Below are 19,105 nucleotides of genomic sequence, written 5' to 3' on the forward strand. Positions count from 1 at the left end.
AACACCAATATCTGCGGTAGCACATTCCCCTGAACACCAATATCTGCAGTAGCACATTCCACTGTCCATCATCAGCTGCAGTAGCACATCCCCCTGAACACCAATATCTGCGGTAGCACATTCCCCTGTCCATCATCAGCTGCAGTAGCACATCCCCCTGACCTCGACTTGCTGTGGCAGCAGAAATTGAAATGATCGAGTTGAAAACTGATCAAATGTAAATACTTGCAGAATAAAATAGAACAAAATCACCTGCCTCCTTCAAAAAGGTCCTTTGTGTTTCTTCATCAAATCGAATTAACTCTTTCATCACCATCACCTCGCCAGTCTGACGATGAGTAACCTGGTAAAAGTCAGAAATAGTACATGTCATTACACCCAATTTCCAGACTCTAGAGCAGGGGTCTCAAACTCGGCTGGGTGTATGGGCCGCACAGAGGAAAAAAATAATTTGGGGGGCCGCATTCTTTGCGGGACAAAGTGACATTTTTATTGGTACCATATATATTTTTTTACACACCCTTGGATGACTGATTTTCAACATTTTTCACTTGTTTATTATAACAAATGTGCACATTCTTTGGTTAAATATAAAAAAAAAAAAAAAAAAAAAAGTTGATGGTAAAAAAAAGTCATGCTTTATTTTGTTTTTTTTTTTACATTTTATCCCTTTCTTGTAACTAATATTGTTACAATTAGCACTATATAGAAATTTTGGCCAACATCTTTTAGTAATTTTCCCCATCCTATAGTAATGACCCCAGCCTTGTCCCCATCCTATAGCCTTGTCCCTATTCTAATGTCCCCATCCAATAGTATTATGCCCATCCTTTTAATGTCCCCATCCTATAGACATGTGCCCACCTTGTCCCCATCCTATAGACATGTGCCCACCTTGTCCCCATCCTATAGACATGTGCCCACCTTGTCCCCATCCTATAGACATGTGCCCACCTTGTCCCTATTCTATAGACATGTGCCCACCTTGTCCCCATCCTATAGGCATGTGCCCACCTTGTCCCTATTCTATAGTCATGTGCCCACCTTGTCCCTATTCTATAGTAATGTGCCCACCTTGTCCCTATTCTATAGACATGTGCCCACCTTGTCCCTATTCTATAGTCATGTGCCCACCTTGTCCCCATCCTATAGTCATGTGCCCACCTTGTCCCTGTTCTATAATCATGTGCCCACCTTGTCCCCATCCTATAGACATGTGCCCACCTTGTCCCTATCCTATAGTCATGTGCCCACCTTGTCCCTATCCTATAGTCATGTGCCCATCTTGTCCCTATCCTATAGACATGTGCCCACCTTGTCCCCATCCTATAGACATGTGCCCACCTTGTCCCCATCCTATAGTCATGTTCCCACCTTGTCCCTAATCTATAGTAATATCCCCATCCTGTAGTAATGGGGGGGGGGGGCAGTGGCGGCGGCGGGTGAAAGGGGGCGCTATAATTTACCGATCGCTCTCGGCTTCCTTCCACCCACAGACGCTGGAGTGAAGTTGAGGGGGCGGTCTCTGGCCCCAGATCCACAGTGATTGGACAGATCGGTCACAAGGCCGGTCTCTCCAATCAGAGCTGGGGGCGGGTGGAACAGAGGTCACCCAGCTCCAGCCAATGATCGGTGCTACAGCTGCACTGATCAGGGCTGGATTTCAATGTTACAGCCATTTTCAATGGTTGTAACATTACAGTGGCTGTGATTGGCTGACGAATACCGCACAGCCAATCACAGCCTCCGTAGGTCCGGGGAGGAGACACCACTCCTCCTGAAGTTGCCTCCTCCCCGAATCTAAGGTATTTGCTATTGGCAATGCAAACGGCGATCGCAGCCCCGGATCGCAGCCACCGGGGCTGCGATTTCGCCATGACGTACTGGGTATGTCATGGGTCCTTAAGTACCAGGGAGCCATAACATACCCAGTACGTCAGAGGTCGCTAAGGGGTTAATGTGCCGTCCTTCACATTCCCAAAAAATAAACAAACACCATTCTTCTCACCTGTCTCGCGCTCCCTCGGCTCCTCACCTCTGCTTCTCGCTGTCTGCAGGCCGTGCCCCGGTGACTATCGCGGCCGGTGCAGGGACCGCAGCCACTGGCAGCGAGTTATGTCAGATGAATGTTTTGCCGGCGCTGCGCGCGCACAGTCCTTGCCTCTGAGAGCGCAGCGCCGGCAAAACACTCATCTAACAAAGTGCAGACAGTGGCTGCGGCCCCTGCACCGGCCGCGATAGTAAACAGGGGCACGGGCCTGGGGGCCGCACGAAGCAGCCTGACGGGCCGCATGCGGCCCGCGGGCCGCGTGTTTGAGACCCCTGCTCTAGAGGAACATAGAAACATTGGGGCATATTTATCAATGCATATAAATACAATAAAAAATATTGCATTCCGGCCACATACTGATACCGCGTAGAGACACTAGTTATCCAATAGCATGATCTAGCAGTGTTAATAATTCTCCTGCATTTGCCATGTGTCAAATACCTGGCAATGTTATTGAATACACATGGAAAATCTATACATTTTTTTTTTTAGAAATCTTGTAATGAATGGATAAAGTATTTGTGGCACTATTTTCTTAAGAAACAGAAGTACTTCAGCATTGATTAAAATAATAAGATACAGCTTGTCAGTACATAACAGAGCTTGTCTGTATAGGATGGAGCTTGTATGTACAGAACAGAGCTTGTCTGTTTAGCATAGAGCTTGTATGTATAGAACGTCATTTGTCTGTATAGGATGGAGCATGTCTGTATAGGGTGGAGAACGTCACTTATCTGTATAGGATGGAACAGATAGTCTACCCTGATCTTACCTGTATAGGATGGAACTTGTCTGTACGGGATAGTGCTTGTCTGTACAGAACATCATTTGTCTGTATAAAATGGATGGAGCTTGTCTGTATAGAACAGAGCTTGTCTGTACAGGATAGTGCTTGTCTGTACAGGACGTCTTTTATCTGCATAGAATGGAGTTTGTCTGTATAGCGTGTAGCTTGTCTGCACAGAACAGAGCTTGTCTGTATAGCGTGTAGCTTGTATGTACAGAACAGAGCTTATCTGTATAGGACGGAGCTGTTATGTACAGAACAGAGCTTGTCTGTATAGGATGGAGCTTGTATGTATAGAACAGAGCTTGTCTGTATACGAAGGAGCTTGTCTGTATAGGATGGAGCTTGTCTGTATAGGATGGAGCTTGTCTGTATAGGATGGAGCTTGTCTGTATAGGATGGAGCTTGTCTGTATAGGATGGAGCTTGTCTGTATAGGATGGAGCTTGTCTGTATAGGACGGAGCTTGTCTGTATAGGATGGAGCTTGTCTGTATAGGACGGAGCTTGTCTGTATAGGATGGAGCTTGTCTGTATAGGACGGAGCTTGTCTGTACAGGACGGAGCTTGTCTGTACAGAACGGAGCTTGTCTGTATAGGATGGAGCTTGTCTGTATAGGATGGAGCTTGTCTGTATAGGATGGAGCTTGTCTGTATAGGATGGAGCTTGTCTGTATAGGATGGAGCTTATCTGTATAGGATAGAGCTTATCTGTATAGGATAAAGCTTATCTGTATAGGATGGAGCTTGTCTGTATAGGATAGAGCTTGTCTGTATAGGATAGAGCTTGTCTGTATAGGATAGAACTTGTCTGTATAGGATGGAGCTTGTCTGTATAGGATAGAGCTTATCTGTATAGGATGGAGCTTGTCTGTATAGGATGGAGGTTGTCTGTATAGGATGGAGCTTGTCTGTATAGGATGGAGGTTGTCTGTATAGGATGGAGCTTGTCTGTATAGGATGTAGGTTGTCTGTATAGGATGGAGCTTGTCTGTATAGGATAGAGCTTGTCTATATAGGATAGAGCTTGTCTGTATAGGATGGAGCTTGTCTGTATAGGATGGAGCTTGTCTGTATAGGATGGAGCTTGTCTGTATAGGATGGAGCTTGTCTGTATAGGATGGAGCCTGTCTGTCTGTTATTACCCTGATTGCCTGCCCAAAGCAGCCTCTGCCCAGAACTTCTCCTGGGATGAGATCTGAAGGCCTGAATATTCGATGTGATCCAGTAACACCACGGACAGATTCAGAGCGACACATATCTCTTTTGGAGCAAGATGGTGACCCCACACAGCTGGATCCAGGTGATCTGTCTATGCTGCAGCTACGCCTTCACATAGGAGAAGAAGAAATAATGTGTTAGTATGTATAATAGTCCCAATTACTTTCCTTAAGCAGAGGCTCTATAGTGGATGGATAAGCTGCAATGCTCTGCGCATGAGGTAAGAGACATGGCTATATCAGGGGAACTATACTACATTTCTAAATGGAGGTATTTGTTAATATTATTATTATACCTACTACATATTGGGGTAGGGTATTAAAGATAGGAATACCCCTGTAAGGCCAGGTGCAGATATTGAGTATTTGGTAAGTTTTTTACCTCAGTATTTGTAGCCAAAACCAGGAGTGGGTGATAAATACAGAAGTGGTGCCGTGTTTATATTGTACTTTTACTCTGATTGTTCCACTCTTGGTTTTGTCTTACAAATACTGAGGTAAAAAACTCACCAAATACTCAATGTGTGAACGTGGCCTAAAAATGCATGTGTTTAAATTGCTGAAAAACGTGTAGATTATTAAATTTCTGGTAAGCACTTACGTGACCGGCCTCTGGCGTCTGATTCCAGGCTCTGTGCATGGGGTGGGCAGGGGGGTGTTTTCATGAGGGTCATGCTCAATGGTTAGCTGTAAGAGCCGGCTGGTCTCTTGTATTAAAATATCAATCTAGAGAAATAATAAAAAAAAATAGGATTAGTAAAAAAACAAATTAATAGAACAAAACGGCAATGAGGGTAATTATTCCTGTGCACCTCATCTAGGGGAACGCTGCGAATAGGGGTGCCATTGATCTCCAGGATTCGATCTCCAACATGAATTGAGCCTTGAATGTCAGGACTGAGACAATCCGCGTCCAATCTAAAACACACAGCACAGAGTGTTGGCATGTACGGTATACATTATTGGAGTCATTTCCTCCATAGAAGATACTTCATCATGCATGTGATAGCAATTAACTGCTAGAAAATAATGTGCGTCCAAACAAAGCACGCGTACAATATTATATCACGACCATTACTGATACATTTCTAACATAAAAATGCACTAATGTAAAGATGTGCACTCACACTGTGCAAATAACATGCAAAATGGCTCTAACATCCTGCGCCAAATCCCCAATGGTCTAATATAAACCATGTCAGAAACAAAAGCCGACATGTGGTTTGGATCGGCCGTGTAATTAAAACAAGATTCTTTTTTTTAATGGACAGATCCAATGTATTGTCAAAGCAACGTCATTATAATATACAATTTTAATAACCTGGAAAAAGGGAAAATGTTAAATATTGCTCATTGCTGAACCGGACCAAAATATCTAATAAATTAGCTCATTAGGTCTCAAGAGTCTCATCATTCAATTAATATATTTCTACTCCGCAGTGACTATTCTCTACAGCAATCATATATGGCCTAACGGGAATGTCATCAGAAAACGGACTATTGTGTACACATTTGTATATGCTAAAAATACTTTTAAAAACATTTTAATAATGTTTTCTTTTTATTGTCCATATCACCAGTGGCGTACATATTGGCAGACATATCATTTCTGCAGCCGGACAGGGACCCGAGAGGTTAGGGGGCCTATTTACACTTTTAAATCAGTAGGAATGTTGCATAATCATGAGCTATTGGACTGCAAAGGATATATTATTCTAGAACAGGGGTTTTGTCTGCCAGTGGTGGCAGACAACGCGGCCACTATCGGGCTCATGAGTGGAGAGGCTCGGTTCCGGGGCAGCGCCTCCCTGTGCCTGACATCCACTTTCAACTGTATCAGCATCCACGAAAGCCATCGGCTCCCTAGTCCATCATTCTCCCTCAGTTCTGATATCATCACACCCGCTCTGATGAGCAGTACAGAACTGCAGAACACATGCTACAGAGACCGCAGCTGTGTGGGAATGAGGAGAGGTGATTTTTTTTTTTCTTCTAAATCAATGCGGGCTATTATAGAGTTTGCAGACCTATGTGGTGGCCATTAGACATTTTTCAGGGCTATAAGGGGGCCATTAAACAGTTTGCAGAGCTACGTGAGAACTATTAGGCCCTTTGCACACACTGCGTTTTTTGATGCGTTTTTGGTGCAGAATTGGTGTGGTTTGTGTTCATAAACTTCATGCAGTCCTTCCCCAGCAAAGTCTATGAGAAATGTGAAATGCTGTGTGCACGATGCTTCTTTTTTCCTTACAGGTTTTGCTGCAGTTTTTCTGCAGCAAAAAGAAGCAGCTTGTCACTTCTTTTCTGCAGCTCCCTGCGTTTATCCCTGTGTTTTGCCATTGATAATGTTTAAAAAACGTAGGGACAATAACACACCAAAACGCATGCGTTTCTTGGGTTTGTTTTTCTGCCAGAGGGTGCGTTTTTCACTGGTGAAACAAATCTGCAGTGTGCGTACATGGCCTTATAGTTGCATGGATAAGTGAGGAATATTATACAATTTGGAGGGCTATGTGGGGGCCATTACAGGTCTTTGTAGGGGCCAGTTATTCTGTTTAGAATACTATGTGGTGGCCACTATACTGTTTGGAAGGCTGTGTGGAGCCATTATACTGTTTGGAAGGCTGTGTGGGGCCATTATACTGTTTGGAAGGCTGTGTGGGGCCATTATACTGTTTAGAATACTATGTGGTGGCCACTATACTGTTTAGAATACTATGTGGTGGCCACTATACTGTTTGGAAGGCTGTGTGGGGCCATTATACTGTTTAGAATACTATGTGGTGGCCACTATACTGTTTGGAAGGCTGTGTGGGGCCATTATACTGTTTAGAATACTATGTGGTGGCCACTATACTGTTTGGAAGGCTGTGTGGAGCCATTATACTGTTTGGAAGGCTGTGTGGAGCCACTATACTGTTTGGAAGGCTGTGTGGAGCCACTATACTGTTTGGAAGGCTGTATGGAGCCACTATACTGTTTGGAAGGCTGTGTGGGGCCATTATACTGTTTGGAAGGCTGTGGGGAGCCATTATACTGTTTGGAAGGCTGTGTGGGGCCATTATACTGTTTGGAAGGCTGTGGGGAGCCATTATACTGTTTGGAAGGCTGTGTGGAGCCATTATACTGTATTGAGGGCTAGTTGGGGCCATTACAATGTGTGCAAACTATTATAAAATGTGGAGGGGCAATCATACTGGGTTGAGGAGGGTAAGGGTCATTATAGTGTATGGAGGGCCATTATACTATACTAGAAGGGTGCCCGATTCTAACGCATCGGGTATTCTAGAATTTAGTGTGTAGTTAATGTATGATTTTTGTTATATATATATATATATAGATGTTGTTGTGTGTAGTTGCCAAGTGTTTGTGTGGGGCGCTGTAAATGTTCTGGGTGTTGTCTGGGTGTGGGGGGTGTGTGAGAGCGGTGTTGTTTGTGTGTTGCGTTGTGTGTGTTGTGTTGTTTGTGGAGCGCTGTGTGTCTTGTCTGCAGCGTTGTGTGTGTGTGTGGTGCTGTGTGTGTTGTGTGGTTTGTGTGGGTGCGTGTGTGTTTTGGGGGGAGGTATGTTCTGTGCAGTGTGTTTATTTTGGAAGAGTAGTCCTGGGGAGAGAGGAGTATAATAGGACGAGTAGTCCTGGGGGGAGAGGAATATAATAGGAGGACTAGCCCTGGGGGGAGAGGAGTATAATAGGAGGAGTAGTCCTGGGGGGGAGAGGAGTATAATAGGAGGAGTAGTCCTGGGGGGAGAGGAGTATAATAGGAGAAGTCCTGGGGGGAGAGGAGTATAATAGGAGGAGTAGTCCTGGGCGGAGAGGAATATAATAGGAGGAGTAGTCCTGGGGGAGAGGAGTATAATAGGAGTAGTCCTGGGGGGAGAGGAGTATAATAGGAGGAGTAGTCCTGGGCGGAGAGGAATATAATAGGAGGAGTAGTCCTGGCGGGAGAGGAGTATAATAAGAAGAGTAGTCCTGGGGAGAGAGGAGTATAATAGGACGAGTAGTCCTGGGGGGAGAGGAGTATAATAGGAGTAGTCCTGGGGGGAGAGGCGTATAATAGGAGGAGTAGTCCTGGGGGGAGAGAATATAATAGGAGGAGTAGTCCTGGGGGGAGAGGAGTATAATAGGAGGAGTAGTCCTGGGGGATGAGGAGTATAATAGGAGGAGTAGTCCTGGGGGGAGAGGAGTAGAATAGGAGGAGTAGTCCTGGGGGGAGAGGAATATAATAAGAGTAGTAGTCCTGGGGGGAGAGGAGTATAATAGGAGGAGTGGTCCTGGGGGGAGAGGAATATAATAGGTGGAGTAGTCCTGGGGGGAGAGGAGTATAATAGGAGGAGTAGTCCTGGGGGAGAGGAATATAATAGGAGGAGTAGTCCTGGGGGGGAGAGGAGTATAATAGGAGGAGTGGTCCTGGGGGATGAGGAGTATAATAGGAGTAGTCCTGGGGGAGAGGAGTATAATAGGAGGAGTAGTCCTGGGGGAGAGGAATATAATAGGAGGAGTAGACCTGGGGGGAGAGGAATATAATAGGAGGAGTAGTCCTGGGGGAGAGGAGTATAATAGGAGGAGTAGTCCTGGGGGAGAGGAGTATAATAGGAGTAGTCCTGGGGGGAGAGGAGTATAATAGGAGTAGTCCTGGGGGGAGAGGAGTATAATAGGAGGAGTAGTCCTGGGGGGAGAGGAGTATAATAGGAGGAGTAGTCCTGGGGGGAGAGGAATATAATAGGAGGAGTAGTCCTGGGGGGAGAGGAGTATAATAGGAAGAGTAGTCCTGGGGAGAGAGGAGTATAATAGGACGAGTAGTCCTGGGGGGAGAGGGAGTATAATAGGAGTAGTCCTGGGGGGAGAGGAATATAATAATAGGAGGAGTAGTCCTGGGGGAGAGGAATATAATAGGAGGAGTAGTCCTGGGGGGAGAGGAGTATAATAGGAGGAGTAGCCCTGGGGGGAGAGGAGTATAATAGGAGGAGCAGTCCTGGGGGGAGAGGAGAATAATAGGAGGAGTAGTCCTGGGGGATGAGGAGTATAAGAGGAGGAGTAGTCCTGGGGGAGAGAAGTATAATAGGAGTAGTCCTGGGGGAGAGGAATATAATAGGAGGAGTAGTCCTGGGGGGAGAGGAGTATAATAGGAGGAGTAGTTCTGGGGGGAGAGGAACATAATAGGAGGAGTAGTCCTGGGGGGGGAGAGGAGTATAATAGGAGGAGTAGTCCTGGGGGATGAGGAGTATAATAGGAGGAGTAGTCCTGGGGGGAGAGGAGTATAATAGGAGGAGTAGTCCTTGGGGGAGAAGAATATAATAGGAGGAGTAGTCCTGGAGATAAGGAGTCTAATAGGAGGAGTAGTTATGGAGGTGAGGAGTATAATAGGAGGAGTAGTACTAGGGGGGAGAGGAGGATAATAGGAGGAGTAGTCCTGGGGAGAGAGGAGTATAATAGGAGGAGTAGTCCTGGGAAGAGATGAGTATAATAGGAGGAGTAGTCCTGGGGGGAAAGGAGTATAATAGGAGGAGTAGTCCTGGGGGTTGAGAGGAGGATAATAGGAGGAGTAGTCCTGGGGGAGAGGAAGATAATAGGAGGAGTAGTCCTGGGGAGAGAGGAGTTTAATAGGAGGAGTAGTCCTGGGAGAGAGGAGTATAATAGGAGGAGTAGTCCTGGGGGGAGAGGAGGACAATAGGAGGAGTAGTCCTGGGGGGAGAGGAGGACAATAGGAGGAGTAGTCCTGGGGGGAGAGGAGGACAATAGGAGGAGTAGTCATGGGGGAGAGGTGTCTAATAGGTTTAGTAGTCCTGGGGGGAGGTGTCTAATAGGTTTAGTAGTCTGGGGGGGAGGTGTCTAATAGGTTTAGTAGTCCTGGGGGGAGGTGTCTAATAGGTGGAGTAGTCCTGGGGGGAGAGAGGAGGATAATAGGAGTAGTCCTGGGGGGAGGTGTATAGGTGCCCAAAGTGTGTGGGGGGCGTGGCCCGAGCGAGCACAGTGTATGGGGAATGTGGTCGAGCGGGCACAGTGTGTGGGGGGCGTGGCCGAGCGGGCACAGTGTGTGGGGGGCGTGGCCGAGCGGGCACAGTGTGTGGGGGGCGTGGCCGAGCGGGCACAGTGTGTGGGGGGCGTGGCCGAGCGGGCACAGTGTGTGGGCGGCGTTGCCGAGCGGGCACAGTGTGTGGGGAGCATGGCCAAGCGGACACTTTGGGGGGGGTGTGGCCGAGCGGACACTGTGTGGGGGGGGGCGTGGCCGAGCGGGCAGTGTGTGGGGCGTGACCGAGCAGGCTCAGCGTTGTGTGGGGCATGGCCAAGCGGGCACAGTGTGTGGGGAGCATGGCCAAGTGGACACTGTGTGGGGGGTGTGTGGCCGAGCGGGCACTGTGTGTGGGGGCGTGGCCGAGCGGGCAGTGTGTGGGGGGCGTGGCCGAGCAGGCACAGTGTGTGGGGGGCGTGGCCGAGCAGGCAGTGTGTGGGGGGCGTGGCCGAGCGGGCACAGTGTGTGGGGGGGCGTGGCCGAGCGGGGCACAGTGTGTGTGGGGCGTGGCCGAGCGGGCAGTGTGTGGGGAGTGTGGCCGAGCGGACACTGTGTGGGGGGGCGTGGCCGAGCGGGCACTGTGTGTAGGGGGCATGGCCGAGCAGGCACAGTGTGTGGGGGCGTGGCCGAGCGGGCAATGCGTGCTGGGGGGGTGGCCGGAGCCGGGCGGCCAATGCGTGTGGGGAGCGTGGGCCGGGCCGAGCTGAGCGGCCAATGCGACGGTTGTCACGGTAATGACGTCATTTTGGAGCAAGACAGACAGACAGAATAAGGCAATTATATATATAGATGAAGGCCATTATACTGTATGGAGGACTGTGTTGGGGCCATCATACCGTGATGGGGTCACTATGTCATACTTAGCAGGGTTGGGATTAATGTAGTGTCATCAAACTATGCCTGTGGAGGGTACTGTGTAGGAATTCACTGTTGGGGTATCAAGCCGTCTGTGGGGAGCACTTTTGTTGGCATCATACTTTATGGGGGTCATGGAAGGGGTATCTTAATGCATGCAGACACTAAAGGGTACTTTACACACAACGATATCGCTAACGATACAGTTAGGTCCAGAAATATTTGGACAGTGACACAAGTTTTGTTATTTTAGCTGTTTACAAAAACATGTTCAGAAATACAATTATATATATATAATATGGGCTGAAAGTGCACACTCCCAGCTGCAATATGAGAGTTTTCACATCCAAATCGGAGAAAGGGTTAGGAATCATAGCTCTGTAATGCATAGCCTCCTCTTTTCAAGGGACCAAAAGTAATTGGACAAGGGACTCTAAGGGCTGCAATTAACTCTGAAGGCGTCTCCCTCGTTAACCTGTAATCAATGAAGTAGTTAAAAGGTCCTGGGGTTGATTACAGTGTGTGGTTTTGCATTTGGAAGCTGTTGCTGTGACCAGACAACATGCGGTCTAAGGAACTCTCAATTGAGGTGAAGCAGAACATCCTGAGGCTGAAAAAAAAGAAAAAATCCATCAGAGAGATAGCAGACATGCTTGGAGTAGCAAAATCAACAGTCGGGTACAGTCTGAGAAAAAAGGAATTGACTGGTGAGCTTGGGAACTCAAAAAGGCCTGGGCGTCCACGGATGACAACAGTGGTGGATGATCGCCGCATACTTTCTTTGGTGAAGAAGAACCCATTCACAACATCAACTGAAGTCCAGAACACTCTCAGTGAAGTAGGTGTATCTGTCTCTAAGTCAACAGTAAAGAGAAGACTCCATGAAAGTAAATACAAAGGGTTCACATCTAGATGCAAACCATTCATCAATTCCAAAAATAGACAGGCCAGAGATAAATTTGCTGAAAAACACCTCATGAAGCCAGCTCAGTTCTGGAAAAGTATTCTATGGACAGATGAGACAAAGATCAACCTGTACCAGAATGATGGGAAGAAAAAAGTTTGGAGAAGAAAGGGAACGGCACATGATCCAAGGCACACCACATCCTCTGTAAAACATGGTGGAGGCAACGTGATGGCATGGGCATGCATGGCTTTCAATGGCACTGGGTCACTTGTGGTTATTGATGACATAACAGCAGACAAGAGTAGCCGGATGAATTCTGAAGTGTACCGGGATATACTTTCAGCCCAGATTCAGCCAAATGCCGCAAAGTTGATCGGACGGCGCTTCATAGTACAGATGGACAATGACCCCAAGCATACAGCCAAAGCTACCCAGGAGTTCATGAGTGCAAAAAAGTGGAACATTCTGCAATGGCCAAGTTAATCACCAGATCTTAACCCAATTGAGCATGCATTTCACTTGCTCAAATCCAGACAGACGGAAAGACCCACAAACAAGCAAGACCTGAAGGCTGCAGCTGTAAAGGCCTGGCAAAGCATTAAGAAGGAGGAAACCCAGCGTTTGGTGATGTCCATGGGTTCCAGACTTAAGGCAGTGATTGCCTCCAAAGGATTCGCAACAAAATATTGAAAATAAAAATATTTTGTTTGGGTTTGGTTTATTTGTCCAATTACTTTTGACCTCCTAAAATGTGGAGTGTTTGTAAAGAAATGTGTACAATTCCTACAATTTCTATAAGATATTTTTGTTCAAACCTTCAAATTAAACGTTACAATCTGCACTTGAATTCTGCTGTAGAGGTTTCATTTCAAATCCAATGTGGTGGCATGCAGAGCCCAACTCGCGAAAATTGTGTCACTGTCCAAATATTTCTGGACCTAACTGTATATCGTCGGGGCACGGTGTTCGTGATGCACATCCGACGCCGTTTGCGATAACGTTGTGTGTGACTTAAGGGTGCTTTACACGCTGCGACATCGCTAACGATATATCGTCGGGGTCACGGTGTTTGTGCCGCACATCCGGCGTCGTTAGCGACATCGCAGTGTGTGACAGCTAGGAGCTACGATCAACGATCGCAAAAACGTCAAAAATCGTTGATTGTTGACACGTCGCTCCTTTTCATAATATCGTTGGTTGTGCATGCCATTGGTTGTTCGTCGTTCCTGCACATCCGGCCTCGTTAGCGACGTCGTTGCGTGTGAAACGCACAAACGACTGTTAATGATCAAAATTACTCACCATATCGTTGATCGTTGTCCGGTTGTTCTAATCCCGATTATCGTTGCTGTTGCAGAACGCAGATTGTTCGTCGTTCCTGCGGCAGCACACATCGCTATGTGTGACACCGCAGGAACAAGGAACATCACCGTACCTGCGGCCGCCGCCAATGAGGAAGGAAGAAGGTGGGCGGGATGTTCGGCCCGCTCATCTCCGCCCCTCCTCTTCTATTGGGCGGCTGCTTAGTGACGCCGAACGAACCGCCCCCTTAGAAAGGAGGCGGTTCGCTGGCCACAGCGACGTTGCTAGGCAGGTAAGTAAATGTGACGGGTGTAAGCGATGTTGTGCCACGAGCAGCGATTTGCCCGTGCCGCACAACCGACGGGGGCGGATGCTTTCACCAGTGGCATCGATAGCGATGTCGCTGTGTGTAAAGCCCGCTTTACTCGTTACATTGACTTGCATTGCACACGCTATTTGGAATGAATACGCGAGTATTAGACAGTACTCGTTACGAGTATCGTGAATCCGAGTATTTTGAAACTCACTCATCATTACATGCTTCTTTAGATTCACAGATCTGTGGTTGCAGTGAAATTGTGGACAATCAGTGCCAGGTTTGTGGCTGTGTACAAATGGAACAATATGTCCATGATTTCACTGCAACCACAGATCTGCCAAAGATTTATCTCTGTGTGTGACGGGGCCTTTACCTGTCAGTGAATGGTTTTCTATACTGGACAACCCCTTTAACCACAGCATTTACTATATTACTACAGCAAATGAAATGATGCAAAACCAAACACATAATCCCATTCCTTCCTCTATACACATCTTGTACAAATACTTGATATTTGGAAGAGTTTCTGTCAACTATTTATTGGAAAAAAAAAATCCATTGGCTCCAGACCGGGTCAAACTGACCTAATCTATGAGCACGCAAGCAATGAAAAAATGGTGTCCATGGAGACATCTGAAAAATAATAAAAAACAGAAGAAATATGTCTTGTTTTCTTAATAGTCTGAAGTATAGGAGTCCATCACTTTTACAATCAGTGTTATGTGGTTTTAAGGAAAAAATACATTAAAATAAAAATCTGTCAGCAATTTCTTCCTTATTTTTTTTTTACTTTGTTTTGATCGAATTTTGTTGCATATTACAATGAATACTGAGAAATATATAAATAAATCTTGTCTACATTTTCCTGGTGATCATCCTTACTATTGTTACTGACTTGTGTCAGTCTGCAAGGTAAAGGACTGCAGCAGGAGCCTCCCCCCTCTGTCCTGTGTGTGGTAGGACACATATATTGTTACATTTTAGATAAGCTCCACCACCACTCATTTCCAAGCTAGAACAGATAAATGGGGGGCTACTCTGTTCTCTCTGCAGGTTTTCTACCGACTTGTTTAGGATCTGCAGGTTTTCTACCGACTTCTTTAGGATCATCTTGTGCAGATTTTTTTTTACATATATTAAAAAAAAAAAAAAAAAAGGGAGAGTGAAGGGTTCTGTTAAACCCAATTGTCTAGTTCCACACGGTAGGATGTACTTACTCCCGGACTCGCACAGTGTGAGAATGCTCAGCACATGATGGAGTGATGGACACTGATAGACCACGTCGCCCATCGGATGCAGGAAGAGACACCAGGGTCACCGTGTGCGGGGATCGAGACACCGGGGAGTCAATCACTGGGGTCAGCGAGATCTGGTAGTAGCACGGTCCACTGTCACGAGGAATAAAGTATGTTATATGACACTATGCGAGAAAGGACATCAAACAGCAGATTATTCACATAATCATGAAATAGGACTAATCAGATCAGGGGGTTTATAAAGTAAGATTTTGTATTTTTTCATGCGTTTTTGCTTGCACATTTTCACAAATCTGCAAGGAAATCCTGATGCCAGCAAAGTCAATGAGAATCCGGAAGTGCTGTGCACACGTTCAGGATTTTTTCGCAGATTTGGTTGCAGAAAAAAATCTCAAGCATGTCAGTTCTTTTTGTGTTTTTAGCTGTGGTTTCATCATTGAAAGCAATAAAAAAGACGCATTATAAAAAAAACCATCAAAAAAAGTTTTTGCCACAGCGTTTTTCTTACCAGGAGATGCAGATTTGGTGCAGAAATTTCTGCAAACAAATCTGCAACATGTGCACATAGCCTTAAGGGAAGCTGTTCTAACACTTTTTAAACATGTAAGTAGTGGAATAACTGAGTAGGTGACTGACCCTCAATGAAAACAACACTTTTCTTTGCAGTAGTCTAAAGTGCCAGTCATGAGAAATAGTAGCCACATACAACTCAGGCTGTGAGGCCGGGGCCACATGGGGGACTACTGCAATCCTCGCATGACACTCGGCTCGCGCTGGCAGCACAGCAGGAGCCGAATGTCATGCGAGTGTCACTGCGACTGAGGTCCGATCGCAAGACAGCTGCGGAGTGCAGGGCCGGCGCTGAGGAGGGGCGGGATTTATCTCCTCTCTCTTCCGTAGCCGGCTATTGCCATTCTTGCTCTGCACTCGCGGTACACCGGTGTACTGTGAGTGCAGTGCGATTTTACTCTCGCCTCATAGACTTGAATAGGTGAGAAAGAAACAAGGATCACATTACAGTCGCAGCATGCTGCGATTGTTTTCTCGGTTGGATTAGGGCTGAGAAAATCGCTCATGGGTGCTGGCACATAGGCTAATATTGGTCCGAGTGGAATGCGATGTTTTATCGCATTCCACTCACTCCGATTTTCATGCCGTATGTCTTAGGCCTTAGTGAGATTGGGGTGTGTCTAGTCTATACACCTGGAAGAAGCAGTGCCAGTGCATTGACACACACACAGTGCACTGACACATGCACAGTGCACTGACACACGCACAGTGCACTGACACACGCACAGTGCACTGACACACGCACAGTGTACTGACACACGCACAGTGCACTGACACACGCACAGTGCACTGACACACGCACAGTGCACTGACACACGCACAGTGCACTGACACACGCACAGTGCACTGACACACGCACAGTGCACTGACACACGCACAGTGCACTGACACACGCACAGTGTACTGACACACGCACAGTGTACTGACACACGCACAGTGCACTGACACACGCACAGTACACTGACACACGCACAGTGTACTGACACACGCACAGTGCACTGACACACGCACAGTGTACTGACACACGCACAGTGTACTGACACACGCACAGTGCACTGACACACGCACAGTGTACTGACACACGCACAGTGTACTGACACACGCACAGTGCACTGACACACGCACAGTGCACTGACACACGCACAGTGTACTGACACACGCACAGTGTACTGACACACGCACAGTGTACTGACACACGCACAGTGCACTGACACACGCACAGTGCACTGACACACGCACAGTGTACTGACACACGCACAGTGTACTGACACACGCACAGTGCACTGACACACGCACAGTGCACTGACACACGCACAGTGTACTGACACGCACAGTGTACTGACAGCCACAGAATGTTAAATTTCGACGTAATTGGCACATCAGATTTCTATTAAAAAAAAGTATGATTTTTACTGGGGGCCTATCGCCTACACAGCCATACCACTACTACCTTAAGTAAAATTATACAGACAAATTCCCTGTAAGAAACAGTAACCATCCAGATTATTAGTATGGATTGTACAGTCTATGTACCATGTGGAATTAAGGTGGATAATTGGCTAGGTGGTACATGAATGACTATATAACGGGGACCAATCTCTCTTACCAGTATAACTTGGATCGCTCCACCAAGGCATATGTCTCACCATCACCAATAAAAGCAGAACAGCGAGAACATACAAAGCATTCAGGGTGATACTTGTGCTCTCCCGCTACCTATCAAACCAAAAGAAATCAGTGTCAAATCTTCAATAAGAGAAATTAGTCTAAAATGTATCTCTAGTTGCCCTTGGAAACAGAGAACAGTTTATTAGAATAGAATAAGATAATCTCCAGCACTCACTCTTTTGCTTTTAAAGGGAATCTTTCAGCAAGTTTTTGCTACGAAATCTGAGAGCAACATAATGTAGACGAAGAGATTCTGAATCTAATGATGTATCACTTAGTTTACTGGGTGCAGAGGTTCTGAAACAGTTAGGCTATGTGCGCACGTTGCGTAATTGCATGCGTCCTGCATCCCCAGCATAATCTATGGAGATTGTGCAGGAGACGTGCGCACGTGGCGTATTAGAGTGCAGCGCTTCAGCTGCTGCCTGAAGTGCGCGTTCTAAAAAGTGACATGTCACTTCTTTCGTGCACTCTGCCTGCAGCTCCTGCTCTGTCTATGGGAGGGGCTACATGCAGAGCGCATGAAATCGGCTTTTGTTTCTGCAGCGATTTGAAGCGCACGTGTGCTGTTCAAATCGCTGCAGAAGTTTCTGCAGGGCCAGTACGCAACATGCGCACATAGCCTTATAGTTTTTAGATTTAGCAATGCAGCAGAGCTCAGAAAGTTAACCCACCTACACCAGGTTCTGTATGTACAATGCTTATAGACTGTGAGCTGCTAATCACAGGATGGGGAGTGTCGGACTACCAGGCACATGATGCTGTAGTTCGAGCTATGATAAGGTAATAGTGCTAAACAATCTTTCAAAAGTAAACAACAGCATGTACCTTGATAAGAGACAAATGGCTGAAATCTGTGTTTTAACCCGTACAGCATGCTGTCCTCAGATTACATAGCAAAAACCTGCTGACAGATTCCCTTTAATCCATAAAAGTCCTCTTTATGTCGTGCACTTACTGCAGTGACATAAACAGCACAGCAGGCTACAAACGTTTCTCAACATTTCAAACAGTCGTCGGCTGCCTGTTATCTCACCATTGTTTGTGGACAAAATAAAGAGGAATTATGGACTAAATGCAGAAGGGTGAGTGCCGTGGATTATTTGCTACTGCTGAAATTGGTTATTGCATCTCCTCTGAAACCTTCAGCCTCTCTGCTGTGTTTCCACCATTACCATATAAACCTTTGAACAGTTGATGGTTTGCAGACAACAGTTTAGATCTACTTCATTGTCAGACAAGTGACAGAACAGGATTTTTTTTTCTTACCATAACTAGTCCTTTGGTAATATGCTCCGAGCAGCCCTGGCACATCCCGCCAAAGCGTGCCCAATAGTGCTTTTTACAAAACAGTCTCCCATCTTTTTCATAGTAGCGGTGGGATAAGGATACGCCACAGTCACTGCACCTGAAAAATACAACAAAAACTTATCAGAACTTTAATTTAGGGTCAATGACTGAAAAACATGCAAAGTGAAATATTGCAGATACTATAACCATTAAATTATGTTAATATTAAAAGACTTTTCCACTTCCACAAAAGTGTAAAATAACAGGAAATTTCCAGTTTTCTAGTTTCCTGACGTTCCTCCAGTCTATTTTGACTACAGTGATGATAACATGACTACTAAGCACATCACCGCTGCAGCCAATCACTGAGTTTAGCGGTTCATGCTGTCTACATCAGCAGACCCATGAGCTTATTGATTGGCTGCAGCGGTGATTCAAGCTATTGTCTTGATTTCACAGCTGCAGCCGTAAAAAAGATCTGAGCAGTGGTAGCGAGCATGGCAGTGGCATCGGACCGAGGGAGGGTGTGCAATATCTGGCAGCAAATGTCTGGAGACCACTTTTCTGAAATTGGAAAACCTCTTTAATATTAAGAGCTAGGACACACGGCGAGTAAAACGGACAGAGGAATACAATAAAAAAAATTGCATTCCACCCGGACCCATTTTATTCTATGTCATTATTTTCTCAGCCCTAATCGGACAAAGATGCTGCAGGTGGAATCTGATCTGTATTCGCTCGCACCCATACAAGTTTATGGGTACAAGAGAAACATCGCACTGCACTCGGATGACACTGGAGTGCAGTGCGATAATCACATCAGCTGAAAATGGAGGAGATAGGGAGATTAATCTCTCCCTCTCCTCTGCAGAT

At 46.4% G+C, this 19,105-nt stretch overlaps 1 protein-coding gene across 3 annotated transcripts in view; it reads right to left on the reverse strand.

Moving 5' to 3' along the window:
* LIMK1 (LIM domain kinase 1) overlaps positions 1 to 19,105 on the reverse strand; it is a 183,424-nt gene that overhangs the window by 35,126 nt on the left and 129,193 nt on the right. For all 3 annotated transcript variants that reach the window (XM_075335372.1, XM_075335371.1, XM_075335373.1), the window contains 7 exons: positions 18,212 to 18,350; positions 16,881 to 16,990; positions 14,666 to 14,836; positions 4,868 to 4,973; positions 4,657 to 4,781; positions 3,981 to 4,164; positions 257 to 343 (listed from right to left, as the gene is read on the reverse strand). In XM_075335372.1, coding sequence (XP_075191487.1) covers positions 257 to 343; positions 3,981 to 4,164; positions 4,657 to 4,781; positions 4,868 to 4,973; positions 14,666 to 14,836; positions 16,881 to 16,990; positions 18,212 to 18,350 — 922 coding nt within the window. The remainder of the gene's footprint in view (positions 1 to 256; positions 344 to 3,980; positions 4,165 to 4,656; positions 4,782 to 4,867; positions 4,974 to 14,665; positions 14,837 to 16,880; positions 16,991 to 18,211; positions 18,351 to 19,105) is intronic.

Source organism: Anomaloglossus baeobatrachus, chromosome 2 (assembly GCF_048569485.1).
Source record: "Anomaloglossus baeobatrachus isolate aAnoBae1 chromosome 2, aAnoBae1.hap1, whole genome shotgun sequence".
NCBI lineage: Eukaryota > Metazoa > Chordata > Amphibia > Anura > Aromobatidae > Anomaloglossus > Anomaloglossus baeobatrachus.